At 42.2% G+C, this 21,706-nt stretch overlaps 1 protein-coding gene across 3 annotated transcripts in view; it reads left to right on the top strand.

Moving 5' to 3' along the window:
• Window positions 1-21,706, top strand: part of Khdrbs3 (KH RNA binding domain containing, signal transduction associated 3) — a 137,396-nt gene that overhangs the window by 61,041 nt on the left and 54,649 nt on the right. For all 3 annotated transcript variants that reach the window (XM_050145278.1, XM_050145279.1, XM_050145281.1), the window contains exons 3-6: window positions 1,089-1,205; window positions 4,538-4,684; window positions 12,340-12,479; window positions 15,918-16,113. In XM_050145278.1, coding sequence (XP_050001235.1) covers window positions 1,089-1,205; window positions 4,538-4,684; window positions 12,340-12,479; window positions 15,918-16,113 — 600 coding nt within the window. The remainder of the gene's footprint in view (window positions 1-1,088; window positions 1,206-4,537; window positions 4,685-12,339; window positions 12,480-15,917; window positions 16,114-21,706) is intronic.

The raw sequence follows: 21,706 nt of genomic DNA, 5'->3' as shown, positions 1-21,706 counted from the left end.
GTAGAAACTTGTAAGAAGATGATGCAGAGTGGATGGCAAGAACAGGCAGACACAAATGGGTCAGGAGGCTGATACCCCTGCCATGTGATTCCTTTGAAAGTTTAAACTATATAAAATATACTTAAATTTCAAAAGTAAGGAATAATTCCATGTAAAGATGAAACTGAATTTTTAAGACCCATAAAATTAAAAATGAGCATGAAAATTGCCATTTCGACTTTAGAAGTTTTCTGATTTCATGGAAGTCACTTGAACTGCCATAGTTAGATCAGCTGCTGAGTGTTGTTCCTTCTGTAAAACAACAGCAGCCATGGCATAGATCACTAAGACAGTAGTCAGTGTCCTGAGTGTGATCTCAGAATTCTTACCAAAGAGAAATGGTGAGCTGCTTGAGTTTCTGGTTTGCGACACAAATATTGGTAATTTGTCTCAATTATGGAAAAGCTTTAGAAACTTACTGCACATTTCTCATTAGCACGCCTTTGTTCAAGGTGTTTCTTGCATGTGTGTTATATGCTAAGTATGTTAGAATGATTGATTCTCACCAAACCACCCAGTCCACATATGACCCTGGAAGAGTGGCTCCTTTCCTCTTGTCCTTTGCACAACAGTCTAAGTCTGTGTGCAGTAACTAACTCTTTTCTTCCCTGTTTGTCCAAGAAACCATAGCTTTCTGATCCCATGATTCCTGAGTTCTCTGTGTGACTCCTCTGTCAGTCACTGAGAACTCACCTGGATTAGTCCATCCATCGGGTGAACAAACTCTAAGTGCTGACAAACCCGGGAACCCATGGGTCCCCTTCCAGGACCATTTTTCTCACCTGGATGTTCATCCTAACCCTGGTTGTGGGATAGGAAATTCGTAATTACCGCTGTCACTGAAATGGCTAGTTCAAAGGTTCTTTTTAAACTTTACATCTTTGGTATGACTTTATGTGGTTTGTGGAAACATGACAGTATGATTTATGTAGCAGGAAGATAATGCTTGTTAGTGAATAGTGGTGTTTGACAGTGTTTCCCAATGTTCAAGGCTGGTAAACTACTTCAAGACTTGAATGTTACAAATATGGACGGTTTGTTTTTCCTAGTTCAACTTTGTGGGGAAGCTTTTGGGTCCGCGTGGCAATTCTCTGAAGCGCTTACAAGAAGAAACGCTGACAAAAATGTCCATCCTTGGAAAAGGTTCCATGAGAGACAAGGCAAAGGTAATATTGATCATAGGCGATGGAGACCTTGTTGGTCATGTACTATTATGTTTGTCATGTCTGTCTGTCACCTGCTGTGTTAATGTTAATGCCTAGCGTCTAAGAGCTAAGTAGACGCTCAAATGGAATTATGGGAAAATGTTGTATCCTAGTATAAGAAATCTGCCTTTACTCCATGTTGTCCTTAGGAAGTAAGAAAGATGATAATATTTTCTTTGCCGTACCTTTAATAAAACGGAGGCTCGGTAACTTAGGCCATTCTCTGGATTACCCAGAAGAATCAGTTACATTGTTAGGTGAAGCCTTGCGGCTCGGAGAGCAGCACTAATGGAAGTGGAAAACATGTCTATCAGACTCATACCAAGTTTAAAATAGAGGTTCCAGGACCCCAAAAGTTTAGGGTAGAAATTCAGTGTTTCCAGCGTCAGTGTGAAGCTAACCTAGTGGGCCTGTTATCATCACGCCTAAGCAGGTGTGGGAAGAAGCGAGGACGGCAGCTCTCACCCAGTTATGCCTGTGTATGCAGTCACGGTCATAGTTTGTGCCTGGTTGTCCATGCAGTAAATGCGATCCTCACACCATCAGCTTGCTATCAAAGTCTAGTGATCCTTTCAGATTATTCTGTCTAATAAGGCTGCGGTGTTCTCTGCTGCTGGCACATTTGGCACCTTAGAATAACAATAACCAGTCATCCCCAAGAAAGAGGAATCTGTGTTGTGATAACGAATAACCCCAGCCCTGTCACTCTGGTGACTTTGTGTATTACCTGAGCACCACTGAGCTGTCTGGAGAAGGGAGCACCAAGACATCTGCCCCTGTAGTTCCTCCTGATGCCTGTCACTGAGCGTCTGCCCTGCATTGGCTGTACAGGTACCCTGTTCACAAGCTCAGACCTCTGTCCCAGAGCATGTCCCACCCGCTCAGCAGTTCTCCCGTTTCCGTCTCTGACCTCATGGATCCGTCACCTAACATGTTGGTGGTTCTGCATTTTGCTGATCAATCTGTCAAGCCACAGAGTAACTAGAGGAGGAGAATGTATTGTACATTTTCCGCTCCACCCACCCCCTGTTGGTGGGATATACCAGAAGTCTTTGTCCTTTGATTCATGTTTGATTCATGCACAGTAGTGCATGGTGGCTCTTAGGACAGCAGTGCTAGAGTCAGGTCTGCTAATTCTCAATCTCTTCAGAGATTTTTTTTCTTATTACATCACATCCTCATCCCATCCCTCTAGAAAAATGTTCTAGATCCTGAGAAGACAAGGGATATGACTATCATCATATACCTATACCCCATTTGTCTAGACCCAGGGAGCAAGCAGGAGTGTGAGCATGGGCTGGGAGGTAACAAGAGGGAGAAATAACCTTGACAAGTTTCGTCTCCTTGCAAGGAGCTACCTCCATGGTTCAGGCAATGAAGATGCTAACTAGATAGACATCTTGGGTGAGAAAGACACAGTTTTGTTTTGGCATCTGGGTATTTAATTGGAATCTTTGTTCAAATGCTCCCGATACAGTTCTCAGGTTTTCCTGGTATCTAGCTATCAACCTGAATCTCATAGAGACTGAACCGTGTATCTTTGTGTTGGATGTAGTTGCCCTTTTTTGGCTGCGTGCATTAAATCCTCCATGGGCACTTCTGGCTCATCTGTGTTAGCTTGCAGTTTGCTATCACTGTAGCAAACACTTGAAATAACCAGCTTACAAAAAAGGAAGGGCTTATTCTTGCTCCAGTTTTGGGGTACCACTGTATGATGGGTTGACCTCATTGTTTGGGGATCTATAGCAAGACTACATATCATGTGTGGAGTATAGGCCAGCAAAAACACCCACTTACAGTCAGGAAGCACGAGAGAGGATGGGACTGGTACCTGCTGTTTCTTCCAAGGCACCCTTCAGTGATGTGAAGAATTGGCTCCAAGTCACCTCTCCCAGTCACCTTTCTGGAGACATGGACTTGTGAGGGACACCCAGGATCCAAACCGTAGCAAGCTCTATGCTGTATTTACCTCTCAAAGCTTCCTCTTCACCCTAGCAGCTTTCTCTTCCTCCTCCTCCTTGCCATGCTTGATCCTCCACCACGTGGTCCATCAGTTAAACCCTCACAAACATTTCACCAAAATCAACCGCAGCTGATAGTTTAAGTACCAGGTTTCCCTTTAGGTGTGCACCATCAGTATCCCATTTGCTGGCCTAGAGCCAGCTCTTCCCTGCTGGAGCGCTTGGCTATTGATTGCACTTGATCTTTTTAGTACTTTAACTTTAGCCTGCATAAATTCTCAGTTAATCATGCTTGTTTCTGAGGAGCTAGCCCTTACTTAGTTTTAAAACTCTCACTTGAAAAAAATATCACATTAAGTTCTACTATAGCAAATTGAACAAGAACTCATTACGTTCATTTATTTGCTACACCGCTGAAGCTACAGGCAGGCTGACACCTGCCAGTGGCTGCCCTCCTGTAATTGCGGTGGTGCTGTGCTCTGTTGGGCCTTCATTGGTGTCAGTCCTATCGCCTGTGTCATAGGTGTGTCCCGCTGTAGATAGCACACTGGATGCCATTCTGAGGAGTGTGACTTCAGCAGGCCCACGAGGTGACAGAGTGCTAGTGCTGCCCCATGTTGAAATCCTTCCTGAGAAGATAAAGGCACCTGCCCAACATCATGCAGTCAAGGCTGCATCCTTCCGCAAGCAGCACACTTCACTTCATTATGAAGCCATGGGACAACGTTTTGGAACTCACTCTGGATTGCACAGTGATTAGTCACACAGCGTCCTTCACAATCCAGCTGAATTTGGGGATAAAAATGAAAGCACAATCCAGCATTTCATAATCATCAGGCAAGATGGGCACACAGGGTCTGCTGTCTGGCAGTCGCCTTCTAATGAGGGAAAACCAGGAAGAATGAAGTGAGGTTGAAACATTTTTGAATGTTTTGAATTGTGGTAAAGCTTGGTGTTAGCCCCATTATATAACGAGCATCAATAGTGCAGAGGTGAGCTGGGCGCTTAGCCAAGTAGAACAGAGGTGTGTACGTAGCTAGGGTAGATAATGGGGCAGGCAGGAGCTGACAGGAGTCAGCAGGTGGCAAGAGCAGGTGATTCCCTAGGTGCGACATCAGACAGGGAGACAATCTCAGCAGGGTAGGCTGCCTGTCCAGGGTTCCTGAGAACCTGGGAAACATAGGCTTAAATGTGTAGTTTAAACCCATCTTGGGGTGCTAATTGTTGCGGAGTCTTCCATGACAAGCATGTGTCAAATGTGTTTTGGGCAATTTTTGCTTTGCTTTGTTTTTCCTGTTTAACATGTCACATTTTCAATGGGATTTTCTTTAGGAGGAAGAGCTGAGGAAAAGTGGGGAAGCGAAATACTTCCACCTCAATGACGACTTGCACGTGCTCATCGAAGTGTTCGCTCCCCCAGCGGAAGCTTATGCCCGAATGGGACACGCCTTGGAAGAGATCAAGAAGTTCCTCATCCCTGTCAGTACTTTTCACTGATCATTGACTTGTATCTTAAGGTTGTGTCTTTCCCCAAAGCCCCGATGATCTGATTCCTAGTTGTTACTGATGTAACAGTTCTTAAGAACTTCCTATGTGCCCTGTATTGTAGACCTCACGGTGCTTCTTTTTAAAACAGTGGAATTTTAGACAAATTAAATATTACTATCAAGCTTATAAGACTAAAATATTGGAAGAACAGAATCATTAATTCAGATTTTGGGACTCCAAGGTAAGTTTTAATGTGATCCTGAAAATGCCACATAAATTCCATGCTGTCCCTTAGTCATTAATGTCCTTCATATGCCTAGTCTGTGAATGGTATGGGACATGCAGACTTAAATAAAAGCAGTCCCTGTCCCCTAGGAATTTGTCATTTAAGGGAAAATAGAAACCTTAGTGGATGGTTGAGTATAGCATGCAGACATGCCTGTGGTGATGCTCAGAGCACAAGGGCTTCCAGGGTGTGCTCTGTTGGGGAACTTTCAGACACCAGGCACTGCCATGAAGTGATGAGTTAAAGGGAATATTGTAGTCGGAGGCTGCTCGTTCCCTCTCTATAGCAGAATGTATCCCTGCCTTCACTAGCCATGAAAAGAGCCTTTTGTGTGCTCACGAGAAGCTAAACTTGTCTCTATGGATAAATGCTGCAGAGAAGTCACCAAATCTGCCAGGCAGCTGTCTGCAGTGAGACTGTACTGAGTAGTGCTGGACTCTGCTGGAAGATGGACTTAACATCCAGTGTGGATCATGTTCATAAATGTTATCAAGGAACCAGTTATTACATGTATGTTGAAGTGGGAGACACTTGTAAGCCAGTGATGAGAGTCCCTTCCCTCCAGAGTTTGTAGTTTGAGAGAGAGGCCATTGGGAACCGTCTGCTCACATAGATGACAAAAACTGCAGCTGTGGCACACAGGGCGGACTCCTTCTTCCATAGATGGCTGCATTGGTACATCCCATGGCCTTTATAGTCCTCCATCAGGAGGTAGGGTCTTATTTTTCTAACCCGGAATCTGGACTGGCTAAAAAACTGTGTGTCAAAGCAAAGTTACTAGTATCTTCTGCTATTTCTTTATACATGTTTAATAGTATTTCGTTGAAGGATCTTTTTGCCAGGTGTGATAGTATGCCCCTTTAAACTCTTTATTTGGGTTGCAGGAAGGTTTCTGTTAGTTTGACTCCAGCCTGACCTTCATACCAATTTCCAGGCCAGCTAGGGCTACACAGCGATGTTGATTGCGTTGGGTTGGGTTACTCAGTCTAGGGGTTTGTAACCCACCCTGCAATCAGTTATTCCAGGGTCACGGAGGGGCGCTACCTGGAAGGGAATGAGCTAAGACAGAAGAAGGAGGCCAAGCAGATTTGTCAAAGCCTCCGTTTATTAGGGACGGGTTACAGTTTATATATGGTAAGGAATGGGGGGTAGAGCAACTGGATTCTTGCCGCGTGTTCTAGGTCACGTAGGCCAGGTTACATTCAGACAGACAGGCCAGGAAGTCACAAGTTGCCACACCTGGTTCCCTGGATAGCCGGAATGTGAGGCGGGTTCCCCTAACAGATAGCTCTCCATCAACAGCTTAATTGGGTGTGGGGCAGATTTTCTCAATAGAACATAATTATGGGTGTGAGGTTCCCTGCAGACTCTCCAGGATGATGGTTCCTGTAATGATTGGGGGGAAATGGCTCCTGACATAGCGAGATGTTGTCAAAAACAAAACAAAACAAAACAAAAAAACCCAAGAACACCTCATAAGATTTTTTCCATTTAAATCCCTTTGTATTAGTTTTGTGTATGGTATGAGATTAGAATCTAAATTTGACCTTTTCTGTTGTTCCTCTGTTGAATTGCCTAGCACAATCTGTATTTGGGACTGGGACTCTCAGTTCTACCCCACTTATTTATAGTCAGCCTGCTCCAATCCAGTTGCACACTTTTCCTTCATCCTTTCTATGAACTTTGAAATCTGGCTATGTAATTGTCCAACTTTGTGTTGATTTCCTCCTTTTTTTTTTTTTTTAAATCTCTCAGTAATGTTAGCCCAGGCTTACCCCAAACCCTCTGTCTCTGTGATGTAAGTTGTGTCTTCTCCCCAGTGTAGGTGTGACAGGCGCCATGGTTTGTTGTCCTTTCTTACAGTTGTCTGGGCTCCTTTGCATTTCCAAGTTTGCTTTAGGATCCGCTTCCAACTTCTACAGTGTTTAGCAAGGATTCTGCTAGATGTTTTGTTGAATCTGTAGATGAGTTGGGAGTTAATTTTAACTTTGTGTCTTCTTTTCTATGAGTATGAAATACTTCTCATTTTCAAAAACAATATTTTTTAAAGTCAGAAGTAGTTCTTTTTTCAGAGTACAATCCTGCCTTATTTTGTAAAGACCATGTTCAAATATTAACAGATTTATTTTTATTTTATATGTATGAGTGTTTTGCCTGCATGTCTATATTATTATGTGTGCAGTGCACACAGAAGCCAGAAGAGGGTGTTGGGTCCTCTGGAACTCCAGTTACAGAAGGTTGTGAGTTTTAGTGTGGGTGCTGGGAATCAAACCCTGATCCCCTGCAAGAACAACAAATACTCAAATTGCTGAGCCATTTCTCTAGCTTCATTTCCAAATATTTTATGTTTCTTGATAGTGTTGGGAGTGGAACATTTATTTATAGGTACAATTGGTCTTTTTCATATTGATTTTACTCTTTGACCTTGCTGGGAGTTTTACTATTTCTAAAGAGTGTTTTGAAAAAATAGAGGCATTAAAAAAAATAGAGGGCAATTAAATAAAACCCTAGTTATCTAATTATTAGGATTCTTCTGTGACATACCTATCACCCTGTTACTGAAGATCACCAGGTGCCTGTGATATTTTCCTTGGTGTCTTTTGTCTCTGTGTGTGTCACCCTACCCCCACTTCGCTCCCCAGTCTTCTGTCTACTGCTACTGAGATCAAAAGTTCCTGTGGTTTTCCCTCCTTTAATCTGATAGAAGCACATCACACTGGTCAGTCTGTAAGGTAAAGTTTACGTTCACTCCATCTTCATATATTGTCCGCTTCACTTATTACAAAATATGGTTTCCTGTTGGTTTGTTAAAGTTCGATGCCGGTAACCAGGAAAGACTGGCTGATTGGAAGTGCTTTTACCCTTGTCTTTTTCAGTGTTACTTTCCATGAGAATGGAGCTGCCCTAGGTTTGAGTTTGAAGAACTAACTTTAGTCTTTCTGATAAAGTAGACCTGCTTCCTTTTTGATTTTCTGAGAATGAGTTTACCTGCCCTACTTAGTGGAGAGTAGGCTTTATAATCTTGGTTGGCAGTTTGTGCCCACAGTTCTTTGGCCATTTCTCTGTATGATTTGTGGCCCCTTACTTCCAGGAGTCACTTTGCTTCTGTCCTTGACATCTTGTTCTCTTGCTGTGTGTACAGTTTGGCTTTGGACATGGTGGCTATCACGTCTGTCGTGATTGTGATGGGTAAGCTCTGTCGATCTCTAGGTTTATATATTTTTCTTTACATGTGGGATGTTTTCAATTGTTATTTCTTTGAGTTTTTCTTTCTCTGCTCCACCCTGAATGACCCACCTACCCGTCAGTCCACGTTGGCTTGTCTGTGCCTGTCCTGTAGCTGCAGGCTTGTTTTTCTTCTCCCTTTCTGTTGTTCAGGTGGGGTTATTTAAATGGCCTGCTTTCAGGTTCCCTAGTTGCACTATCCCAGTTCTGCTGAGCAGCTTCTCTGGGGATTTCGCCAGCAGTGGCTTTACTTTTTCATCTCTTCTTTTATGGTTGCCTTTGCCTGCTTTTCCTCTACAAGAATTGTTCACATTTTCTTTGCACGTCTCTTTATCTGTTGTTTTTGAGTTTAGATAACGTACCACAGAAAATCTGAATTTTGCGTACTTCGCTTCCAAAAAGCTGCTGTTGCTGGCATTCTGTCTTCCATTTCTCCTATAATTATGTTGAACTAAATCCCTGGGCTCTGCGCCCTTCATGCTTTTAGGTGTGTTTATGTCTTTCTCTCTTGTTTTTATTTTTTTCTGTCCCTCCAGAAGAGAACATGTTGTGTGTCTACATGGCTTAGTTGTCACCAATGGTTAGCCAAGGGATGTGTGCTCAGAGCCTGTTTTAAATTGATTTTCCTGTTGCTATGCTTTATGGACTCCAGCATGGTTCATTTTCATGTCTACCTTGTGTTTCCTTCCTGCTGGGAGTCTTTGATGTCTCCTCTGCACAGACTCCTGTGAGGCAAGTGTGCACAACAGCTTATCCAGGTCTTGCCTGGCTCTTTTCTGGGCTCTATTTTGTTACCCCCTGGTGAGCCAGTGTGTTGCTTGCCTAGAAGGTGGCCATGTCAGGCTTGCTGACCTGTTGTTCTTCCTCATTTATTTACTACATAAGTTCTGACTGCAGTGGCCATGTTACTGCTGGCAAGGAGTGCTTTACCCTTTCTTTATTCCTCTTCAGAGCTATGGGTTCTTCATGCTCTGGCTGAAATGGAGGAGTGATGTCATCCCCAAGGGAACATACCTCAGACTCTTCTTTTCTCACCTGCAATCTAGCAATTTTTCATGAGTGATTTTATTGTATTTTCATCTTATTGTATTGCTTGAATCCCTTCTCAGACTCCTTAAATGGTGTCTTTGAGCCGTTTTACTTGGACTGTTCTTCATAGAGACACTTTCCTCAGTATCTAAAATATACCATCTCTACTCACTATTTTTTGTTTCCTCAAATTTATGTGATTTTGTATATTTGTTTCGGTGAAGTTTCATGATACTGTTTTTTTTTTTTTAAATATATTTGTATTACATTGTGTGCACATTTCTAAGTTTATTTAGCTGGTCTTCAAATAATGAGACTCAAAGTTATTTCCCAAAGTTACAATATCAGCAATGATCCCAAGAAAACCTTAAACATAAATATTGTGCTATTTTGGGAAATAATTATGAATAGTATTTTTTTTTGTCTGAGAAGACACTGAATTCCAATGTTACTGTTAACTGTTGTGCAGTGCACGTGCTTCAGCTTTTGAATGTCATAGGACAACTTGCGAGAGTCATTTCTCTCCTTCCACCCTTTGGGTACCAGGGATTGAACTCAGGTCATCAGGCCCGGGGGTTGGCAGCCCCCCAGTCAGTGCTGTAGCGGCACTTTTAATGAGTCACTTAGAAACTTTCCCCATCCTCCAGGTTCACATAGCACGCAAAATTCACTGGGTAGAAAAGTCATGTGCACATATGACTGGACACGGGGGGTGGGGGACTACAGTTCCAATCCCTTTCTACTCTTGACTAGTGATGCACGTGTAACTGGTGCAGTGGTTTTATTTTCCCCTGGAGAGTTAAAGTTTTGAGTCCATAAACCACCACTGGTGTATCTGTCACGCCTGCCCATTCTGATATTACAAGTGTAAACCAACCATATCTTTTAAACTGCCTTAAAAAACACAGTCACACATCCAGTCACTTGGTATCTGTATTTTAAAATAGTTTTGCAAAGCTAATGTTTAACGTGGACTCTTATAAACATTTAATCTGACTTAGGGCAAATGATTTTAACCTGACTTTCCCAAATTTTTACTGATGTCTAAACAGTGTTTCAGTCATGATCTTTTAACCAGATCTATTTTTAGCCATCTACAGCTATCACACCTCCAACAATTTTCCACTGGGCGAGTATTAGCATTTTTCTAGCACATTTTATTTAGAATGTGCTTTGCAAATTATTTATTAATCTTCACACATTTTTAGCAAAATGGCTGATAGGATATTAGCAGTCTTATTTTAGACAGTTGGGAACAATGGAAAGATGCGGATGACCACTCTGAGGCATAGATAGGTTTGGGAGAGGATTTCTGTGTGTAGCCCCGCCCCTGTCTGCAACAGCAGTGGTTTTCATTTCAGTGCGTCCCCTCCTTCAGCTGGTTTTTTGTAGCTTTCTTCTTGGCAGTGCTCATGGGATTCTTTTGTTCCATGGAATCTACTATTTTTTGTTTTGTACTTGGGGAAAGCCAGGGAGAAAAGACATAGTTTTGCTTGTAAGTGTACTGTTTATTTCAGAATTTTAACTCAGCTTATAAATACTTTAATGCACACCTGAATTCCTCGTCCACACTGATGTGTGCTCATGGTTTTCCAGTTTGAAGGCCCCCTGCAGTTTCTGAACCTACGAAGCCTTGTGTCAGTGAGTACCGTTTTGTAGCCAAATGTCAGGAAACGCTCCTGCCTTCACTTCCCCTCTATCTCACTGAGATGGAGTCCATGTACGCTTTCTCCATCCATTCCACTGGTCACGGGTGGCTTTTCTGTTAGCTAGTCCCCAGACTGCTCCCTGAGCTTTTGATAGACTGTAACGCAGCGTAGACTGTGTGTGACTGCACCCACGTGACACCCTGGATCTTTCTCATTCCTCTGCCTCTCCTACAGAGCGAAGGTTTGTTTTGTCCACTCCAGAATGTAAACCTAAATTTGTAGTTTATGCCCCCAAAATTGTTAAATTGTCTCAGCAACTTTCCTTCTTGAAAAGGTAACTTATTGAAAGTTACCTTTAAAGTGACTTATGGCTTTACATGATTTAGTTTTTGCTTTTTCTTTTAGTCCCCTTTTTGTCTTTATAATTTGTACATATAGTATTTTTTTATTATTTGTTTCTTCATTTTTGTGATACTCTACCTGTTTTCCAGGTTGACCTAGAGCACCATCTGACCTAGCTAGTATCTCTGTTTTCTGGAATTTAATACTCTTTGAGTCTTTTATCTCCTTCTGTGTGGAACTTTGAGCCACGCTTCTGATGACGTGGTCTCTCTTCCGCAGATGGGCCCTCTAGTGAAGTTCCTTTGACTACTAGACAGCTAAGTTAGACTTTCCTGTTTGTAAATATTGCACATCAGTGATGACACAGTTTTATCTGTTTATTCTGTGTCTTTGTTGATTATCAAATGGAACTGAGGAAAGTTACAAAGTGGAAGGAAGCAGGATGGAGTTGTAGTTTCAGAGTTTAATGTGTGGACATTGCTGCTTTGTGAAAACAGTACAAATTTACAGGGTCAGATTGCTTAATCAACTTTATAAATCTGGGATTTTCTTGTTTGTGCTGCATAATGGTAGTGGTAATTGTCAACTTGACATGGTTTAGAATTACCTCTGATGGGTCTCTGAACAAGTCTGCGCTAGGATTATTTAATAATCTTTGTTATCTTAATTGAGTTGGGAAGACCCTCCTGCTGTAATTGCCACTGTTCCCTAGGCAGGAAGTCCTGGAGTTTAGGAGTGTGAAAAAGTTAAGCATGCTTGCGTGCGTGCATGTGTGCATTGCTGTCTGCCTGATGTGAATGTGCTGTGACCAGCTCCCTTGGGCTTTTCTGCTAGTCGCTATGTAGGTGCTCAGTAGTTATGAGTGAATGGAGCTGTGCATAGCAGTGTCCACGTCTCAGCTATGTGGCCCTGTGTCATCACAGATATCTCAGCTGGAAATTATGCATCAGAAAAGGAGAGACATTGATTTACCTGTTATTTTAGACAGTGGGTTTCTCTTTTAAATCATATTTTAACAGCTTTCCTGACTGCATTTTCTTTAAAAAAAAAAAAAAAAAAAACTGCTTACTTTATAGTCTAAGTGCTTTTGTATTTTCAATATCTTTTCTGTGCAGGACTATAATGATGAAATCAGGCAAGCGCAGCTCCAGGAATTAACATATTTGAATGGAGGTTCAGAAAATGCAGATGTTCCAGTGGTTCGAGGAAAATCTACTTTGCGTACAAGAGGTGTAACAACACCAGCAATAACCAGGTAGGTATCATTACTTTTTGTTTTAGGTTGGAGACCACGGCAGTAGTTTGAATGTTGCTGTCATTAGTAGATGGAAATAGTTGTCAGTGTATCTGTACAAATCTGCGTTCAGACACTGTGATGTCATAGTCAGGAGACTGACTTTGGTGTGAGGAAGTTGAACTTAAGCTTGCATACATCCCGCACGCCTTCCTGGCTAGTGGTTGTTGCCACACTGCTGTTCTCCCCAGCACAGATTCTCCAGTTCCCAGAGGTGGAGCTTCATTTTAAGTCCTTATGTAGCAGTATACATATGTAGCACCATACGCGGACACCCTCCGCATGCACTGACTGCCCCCTATTGGGCTGTTCCCCACCAGTGCTGAGCACACTGTCAGGCAGGGTGAGGCCCATGAATGCCTCTGCCTTGTGTCCACTGTCCATAACCTGGGACTGATGAAAACTGCTGAGCTTGCATGTGGACACAAAGATTATATTTCTGTCTTTGGATTGATGATTAGTTTATAATAGGAAACAAATGTTTCAAAGAAATGAGAGAAATCTGAGACGGCTATCTTAACATTTGAGAGAAAGAGGTGAATCCTTTTGTTATGAAACTATGTTTGGGGACAGTGATTTCCTATGTCTCCTGAATTCTGGGATTACAGTCTGCACCACCACCCACCCCCAGCTAGTAATTTCAACTTCTCTGTTAAGCTGGCAACTATGTAGAAATTTATTTTTCAGATCCATGATGTGTTGAAATTTAAAATCGCAGTTATTTTATATCTTCAAGTTCATTTGGGGGTAAAGTTCCTTCCTTAGAGTGTGCTGGTCAGTAGCTGTTTGTGCTGCTGTGTTGTAGGTAGGCACAGGCACCTCGGGTCCTAAGAAGAAAGAGCTAAGGGCTGCTATGCAAAAGTCTAGTGGGAATCTTCATTGCCACTTGTTGGTCTTGCTTGAAATTAGCTACTTACTTGTAGCTGCCATGACCAGCTGCCAGAGATCTGCTATCTTTTAGGTAGAATTTTCTTTTTTTTTTCTCTTTTCTTTCCTCACAGAAACAGAAACCAGATGTGCAAACTCAGTGTCATTAAGCCAAGGGTGAGGTTCTGGCCTGCCCGTGTCACTTCTTTCTGTCCTGGTGGCTGCAGGGTTTTATGATCTGTGTCTGATCCCTCCTTCTTTACACAGTCACATCCTCTTCTCTCGCTTTTGAAAAGGGCGTGTGACTGTACGGAGGCCTGCTTGGGTTCCGTCAGGCCTTTATGTGCAATTCACATAACCTGCACAGGCTCCCATGGTTAAGCCAGCGTCCTACTGCAGTTGCTATGCCAGTTTTATCTTCATGTGATGGGAGCTACAGGTTTCCCAAACTATGTCACTTGTCAAAGTATGTTCAGTAGGTAAGTTTGAAAGTTTTCAAACTTGTAATGCCTGTACGTTACCACTTTCTGCTGTATGTTTCCTTGTATGGGGGCCAGGTATTGTGTTTTAGGCTGAGTGGTACACTTGTGCAGACATAGAGTTCCCTTTGTGGATTGGAATGTCTTGTTCAGATCTTTCTTCCAAAGGAAATCGCATGTGTGGACAGATAAGAAACAGCCGCCCTGAATGGAGAGTCCTGTGCTCTCAGTGATGTCGATGGGAGAGTGGACTCTCTAGATTATAATGCAGCTAAAACAAATCCTATAGCCTAGTAACCATGGTAACAATGATATAAAGAAGCCATTGCGCTGCCTCTCCTGTAATAGTAGATAGAACATGCACCGCAATATACCCTAAGCATGCAGAAAGTTCTGTTCTTTAGTTTGTGCAAGTGTACACCGACCACATTTAATGGATTCCTGCCACTAACCATCATTTAGGAAATTAGCCTGACCACCTGTGGATACAGAAATAGGTATCACCATATTGGAATATAAGTCTGTAAATGTTCTTATGAGTGACAGATACATAACCTTATGCAAGTAGATTTACTACACAAAAACACATATTCTCATATTTACTATATTATACAAGTATATAATAAAATTCATCATACTAATTAATAGCTCTTACATATCACATGTTCAAATAGTAGCTCAAGACGAGTCTCCACTGACTAGAGAAGGTCATGATGGAGCATGTCACACATGACAGTGTGTGAAACCTTACTGTTCTTTAAATCACTCGTAGATTATAATTGGGTACTCTTTCCATGAAGGTGGCAATGTTGCCCGGAGGTACGGAAGAGACTTACTTTCTATATTCTAGAATGTTCGAGTTGGAGAAACCCCTTCATCTGCATGTGTAAACCATGATTAGTTAAAGCTTCCATTCATGTAAAACTATTCCCAGTTGATGGTTGTGACTCAAATTTATCTTGATTTTCCTTTATGGCAAATGATGAAGAAAGCCTGTTTAGTTCCTGAATGAGATCAAGGTCTCAAACTTGTAATCTCAGAAGCTAGGCTGGTCTGTGCCAGGGCTACATAGTGAGACCATGTATCAAAAATGACAAACTATTTTTTAAAAGCTTCCTGTGTTGCAGTTCGATTGTATTACAGGATCTTTGGGTAGCTCCCCAGAAGCTGGTTCTTATCACCATGTGTTGTTTACTCATGTCTATCAAACTGAAGTTATCTTGTCTACATCTTCTTTGTTTTTTCCCTGTTACATGGTAAATTGATGGAAGCTCCCGTGTTCCTAGTTGAAGGCATATGTGGAAATCACTCAGCAGTGACCACCTAGAATTCCCTCTTGTTCACATATTTCTTACCTCATGGCATAAGTTTGAAGGGCATGTGCCTTGTGGGACCACTTTGGAGTCTCAGAGTAGAACAAATTGGCTTATAGAATCTTCTAGCATTGCTTTACCTTTGCCACTTCAGGATGAGGATCTGAAGTTAAATCATAGTCTTTTGAGACCCCAGGAGAGAGACTTGGGGAGCAACTTGAATGGGGTGCCCTCCAGCCAGTACACCTTTGCCTCTGGCTTTCACTACACATTTGGAGATTGCTGTGGAGGGTTGACCTAGAAACTGCAGACCCCTCACAGATGCCTGCTTCTGTTCCCTCAATCTTTTGTGTGTTAGCCATGTGTGGAGTGTGACATACAGTTTGAATCCTTTCTTTGCTCTGCATGTATTCCTGGCAATTTTAAGCTCTCTCTGAGTCTCAGATTCCTTATCCATAGATGAACAAGATAGGACCCACTCATGCATTGGGATCACATTGGCTGCCATTCTGGAATTCATGTGGCCTCCCAGAAGTCAGAGCTCTGCCTTAGATATTCCCATACTGTATTACGCTAGCTGTCTAGATACATGTTTATTTGCTGTGATTTACTTTGTCTGTGTTATCCTTACTACATTTTATAGACGTGTGGAACATTGATTTGTCTGAGATATCAACGTATGAAGAATAATGTGTTAAAAAGTATGACAGATCCTGCTAATTTGATCATCTTGCTTTTAGGGGAAGAGGAGGAGTCACAACCAGGCCTGTTGCAGTTGGGGTACCACGTGGGACACCCACTCCCCGGGGAGTCCTTTCCACCCGAGGGCCAGTGAGCCGGGGAAGAGGACTTCTCACTCCCAGAGCAAGAGGTGTCCCCCCAACTGGATACAGACCTCCACCGTTACCCCCAACACAGGACACCTATGGAGAGTATGTAAGTAAAGGCAGTAACTTCGGTGATTAAGTTGATCCAGTCCAGATAATGTATCAGTGTATCATGGTTATGTTCTCTGGTTCACCTCCTCAACTTAGCAAATAGTTATTGAACATTAAAGTCACTTACCATAGAAATTCAACAGTTTAAGTTCTATTTTTGCCAGACCTCTTAAAACTAATGCAGAATTTCACCTATGGGGAATGCAAGACAGGGTTAAGGGGATAGCTGGTAAGCTCTTTGGCTAGAACATAGAATTCTTTGATATTCCATTTCCGGTTGCCTCTGAGTAAGTCAGTCACATGAAAAGTGATTGCCTAAATATGCCAAAATGGTGTCACCTTTAAATGTGTTGTTTTTATCTGCTTAGTACAGTATAGATTTGTAGTGGACGTTCTTTTCAGTCAAGAAAATTAAAATTCCATATTTTCATCAATTAGTTTTCTTTACCAATTCATTTATTAATTCTCAGATACAGTTTGTAGTTAAGGTAAGAGAAAGAAATAGAAGTGAAAGAGTCGGGCAGAAGGGAAGGCCGGGATTCTTGGTATAGCTTCCTGGCTTATCACAGGCAGAGAAAATGAGAAGTCAGTAGATGAATGGCTCCTGCCAGAACTGGTTATTGAGGGAGTCCTCGGACAGTTGTCAGAGGCAGGAGTGATGGGGATAAGATGCCAGCACTGATGGCCCTTACTCTCCTGCTTATGGAGGTGCTGAGCACCTCTTTGCAGTTTCTAGAAGGGTACAGTTTTCCCAGAGTCACTAGAATCCTCTTTAGTTTCATCTGGAGCTGTTTTGACCTGCACATTCTGAGCTTTCCTTGTTAACTGAGGTTTCTGTACTGCCCAGTCCCACAGCCTTTCAGTCCAAAGAAACACACAGAGGTCTACATTAATCATAAACTGGTTAGCCTTTTAGCTCAGGCTTCTTATTAACTCTTTCTTACATCTTAAATTAGCCCATTATTCTTGTCTGTGTTAGCCATGTGACTTGGTACCTTTTTCAGTGAGGCATTCTCATCTTGCTTCCTCTGCATCTGGGTAATGACTGCAGACTTCTTTCCTATTCCCAGAATTCTCCTGTTCTTGTTGCCCCACCTATACTTCCTGCCTAGCTACTGGCCAGTCAGCATTTTACTAAATTAAATTATATTAAAACAATACAAATCTTTAAAGAGTATAAGATCATTGTCCCACAGCATTGCCTGAAATTCCATGAATGCTGTCTTCTTATGCTTCCAGACCAGGCTTGTGCCTTGAAGGTTTGGCCAAAACAGCTCTTCCCTTATCATCTGATTCTTTTTCCTGCTTCTGTCACTCAGCTAGTGCTGCAGAAGCTCATGGGGACAATCGCTGAGCTGTGAGCGCTTGAGCATTACAGCTATTATTGCCATGTCTTTTCCATCTGAACATGTGCAGGACAGGGATGGGCAGTGCTTGGCTCCTTTGACTTAGCAGCGAGCCTGTGATTTATACCTAACAACTCCATCATTCCATAACAGAGTTGTTTTGCTATTCAGCTGTGGGAGGATGTTGCTCTTTTCTCTCTTCTTGTCTCTTAAAATTGCTTGTTTTCCTGTTTTGTTGTGTTATTGTGAAACTGTCAGTGATGTCCATGTTTGGAGTTTTTCTGCAGATGCTGGCTCTTCCCAAAGGAGTAGGCACAATAAAGAGAAGGAATCTCTTGAAGTCTTGTAGGTACATGCCATGACTACTAGTAGACCAACAGTGGCTGAATGATGTTACCAGGCAGGGGTTATGGAAAATCGGGTCATGGAATTCATTTCACTGTTCATTTGGAATGAGTTAGGCAAGTTAACATTTGCTGGTTTCATAACCACGTGTTTAGAAAGGTCTTGTCACCTTTCCAATTCATCTTATAGTCAGTAAGGACTGCTTGACAGGAGCCACGTGCACATTCCCTGGCTCAGTGTCTGACCAGCCTAAAAATTAGGTGAATAAATCCAAACATTTCTTGCCCAGAGGAGGAAAATAAAAACAAGTAGATTCTTATTTTTGGTCTGAGTACAGGGGGTAGGGGTAGGGTGGGGATGTTGGTTGACTGTAGCTCTGATTTTTGTTCAATATTTGATAATGAAAAAATAACTGAACCAACCAAATTAGTGAATTGACAGATAAATATTGTGCAGAATGAAATGACTCTATTAGGTCTCAGCTGCCATGGCAGATTACTGACAGCCACTTCCATATTGCTTTACTTTGCCTGGAAGGCATTAACTGCAGCTCTGTGCATGCCTGCTTTCCAGGCCACGTTAGGAAGAATAGCAGGATGCAGGAAAGAAACACTGTCGTGGGTGTACACCTTCCCCAAGCACCTCCTACTGTGAAGGGTTCAGACTACAAATGTGATCCCTTAATTTCACATCTGTTTTTCATTGAAATACCTTTTCAGATTAATAGCCAAGCTGAAGGATTTTCCCCACTTAGCCTAGCTTTTTGTAATCCCTTGGCAGAGTTAATGTAAAATGCTGGACAGCTGTATACTGTAACTGGGACATCACTGTTGGCTGGTGGAGGGAGGAGAAAAGGCCTTCTGTCACTTATGGGCTTGCCATTACCTGCTTCTCAGCTGGTTCCTCTTAACCCCATCCTGCTCTCTTGACCCAACTGGAACTGAATGTCCCTCTTCAGTCACGCGAGGACAGTTTTTAGCCTGACATGTGTCTAGACATTGACCATTGGTCTTAACTGTTTGAAATCCTGATGGCTAGTCATTGTTTAGCTGTCATCATTGTATGTGCAGGTGTATTACCAAGGAGACATAAATAAATAGCCCCTAACTTTTGTTACTTCATCATTTTTTTTTAAGATAGGAAAGGCACACTACTGAATTTCAGTCTTGAATAACGTGGAAAGTAGTTGTTTATCTTAGAGCAAGTGGATCGGCCTGTCTTGTTCCCCTTGCAGTGCAGTAACTGTGAACTAGGTTCTAAACTCTGAGAGGCAGGGCTTCTCCCCTCTCCCTACTCACCTTCTTATTACCAACACCCCTATGCCTTAGTCGGTGCTGACTAAATGGATGGGTGTGGAAGGGTGCTTATGTTGAAGAAGGCCCATTTTAGAAAGTTGCCAACTGCAGCACTCTGCTGGGTCTCTGTGACATGCAGTGCCTGCAGCTCTCTGCTGGGGCCTCTGTGATGTGCAGTTCCTGCATCTCTCTGCTGGGGCCTCTGTGACATGTAGTTTCTGCTGTGTCTCATGAGCGTGCATTGAACTGTGTAGTACAAGCATCTATTGTTACCTGCCTCCGAGATTATTCATTTTATGACGAGAAACCATGTCTTCATTAGTTTTTCTTTAGTCATTGTCATAATAGCCCTACCCAGCCAGGTAACTTTCCTTTCTGGAGATCCACTGACTTGCTTAAATGCGATTTCTCTTCCTTTCTAGTCAGTACTTACCATTTTATGTCACCCTAAATTGATAATTAAAATTGAGAACTATTAGGAAGAATGGACAGGGATAAGGATGAAGACAAACCAGTGATGTAAAATAAATAAAAAAAAAAGACCTTCTCACTGTTTAAGGACATCAGACCATCCCTATTTCTGAGAAGAGTCCTTCTGCAATTCAGAAATATAAATTGTGAAGATGTCCTTGAGGCTGGGGACAGCTTATTTGAATAGCATAAATGCAGCCTTGGATTTGATTCCTGTCATTACAATGAATAAGAATTTTTAAAATTCCTTAACTAATATTCAGTAACAAAATTTTTATTTCCATAACCATTGTTTGATTATATTTAACCACCCCTGTTTACTTTTTAAAAATTGATTGAACAGTTACTGTTTGAAGTGATTATTTCTAGAGTAAATATGGTGGCAGGGTATCATACAGTTGCTTATTTAAACCAAACCTAGAGGAAGAATTCTGGTGTGTGTTGTTTGTTTGTTTTGAATCCTGGCATGCTTGACGCTGTTGAGAAAGCCTGTCTAGATGCTTGAGACAGTCCATCCTCTTCATAGTAAGTATCCTAAAATAGAAAGGCATTCTCGTACAGGTTGAGACACAGGAAAGAGAATGAACGGGCACGTGGTCATTGATTTTGCTATCTAATGAACTCAAGCGAAGCCTGTGGAAAGCTGAGGATGCATAGGGCTAGCTTGTTGAGATGGGATGGGTTTTCCCTAGGTGAGTGGGGAATCGTATCCTCTGTAATTCCTCAGAGCCTACTGTGTCAGCAGTCACAGTCACAAAGGAGTCTCTGGCTCAGTCATCCAGAAGTATGTCTGCTGGATGTGTGTTTGACTGGTATTACCATTCCTGAGAGCCGAGGTGACCTGTGCAGGAGCCATGGGTAAAGCCGGCTAGCCATGATCAACCCAAAGCCTCCTCTTGATTAGACTTTTCTTTAACAAATATCCCAGGAGAGCAAAGTAGTTCACTGTCTCTTTTTTTTTTCTCCCCAAAATGCAGAAAATAGATGATGGATGTGTTTTTTAGTCATTGAGGAATTTGTGTCAGGGCCTTGCTCTCTCTCTACTTCAGGGTTGCAAAGTAGTCATAATAACAGTAACCCCACATCGCTTTTTCTGGAGAACAAGAGGTTCCTTTCTTTCAATGATATCAACTTATTTTTTATGCCCACACCCAAATAATTACATAAGTGGAAATTTAATTAATATAGCCTATAGTGTGTTGGTTCTCAACCTATGGGTCGCGGCCCCTTTGGAGGTTGCATATCGGATACCCTGCATGTGAGATATATACATGATGATTCGGAACAGTAGCCAAATAACAGTTATGAAGTAGCAATAAAAGAATTTGATGGTTGGGGGTCAGCACGACATGAGGAACTGTGTTAATGGATCACAGTGTTAGGAAGGTTGGGAACCACTGCTACAGTGTTTTCACTGTGAGTGCTTAGATAGTCCGAGTGTGGCCATTCAGGAGACTGGCCCAGCAGAGCCCAGCATTCCTGCAAACTGGGGACAAGCTGCTTTTGTAAAAAGTAAAAGAAAAGGGGCATTTAAGCAAGCATGTGTCCCCATTGTGCATGGCAGCTGCATTTCTGTCTCTGAAGGACCTTATCAATTATTTGCAACTGACCACCTGCAGAAGAGAAAGGCTCTCTCAGTGTTGCTTATATGGTAGGTTTTTTTCTGTTCGCACCACCTCCCATGTTAACTGCTGGAAGGAAGCGCCTGATTTGGGTCACTTTCCTGTTCTTTTCAGACCTTGCTTTGGCTCCATATATGTGAGTTCTTTACATACCGAACTCTGAACAGTAATTGGGTGTCTTCAGTTTACCTTGATGCTGCACAAGCTCTCTGAGTTATCACAGATTCAACAGGATTCCCCTACATCACTCTCTCCTCCATTTCCAAATTCAGTCCTAAGCAATGAAGGCTCTCGTCATCCACAGTTTCTTTCTGACATGGCCACACATGGAAGAGCCACAACCAATAATTTGGGTGTACTTGTTGTCAGGGCAACTTTGACTTGCTAGCTAATTACCAATTTATTATTACCAATACATTACTTTGAGCATAAGTCACAACTCTACTTTAGAAGAAATAACCTTCTATTTAGAACCAAATACTGTGACCATACAAGGATGGTCCTGACTCAAC

The sequence above is a fragment of the Alexandromys fortis genome, unplaced genomic scaffold (assembly GCF_014885135.2).
Source record: "Alexandromys fortis isolate MF-2015 unplaced genomic scaffold, M_Fortis_MF-2015_v1.1 scaffold_2_1_26212458, whole genome shotgun sequence".
Lineage (NCBI taxonomy): Eukaryota > Metazoa > Chordata > Mammalia > Rodentia > Cricetidae > Alexandromys > Alexandromys fortis.
The sequence above is the reverse complement of the archived record's forward strand: the minus strand, read 5'-3'. Positions and strand labels throughout refer to the sequence as shown.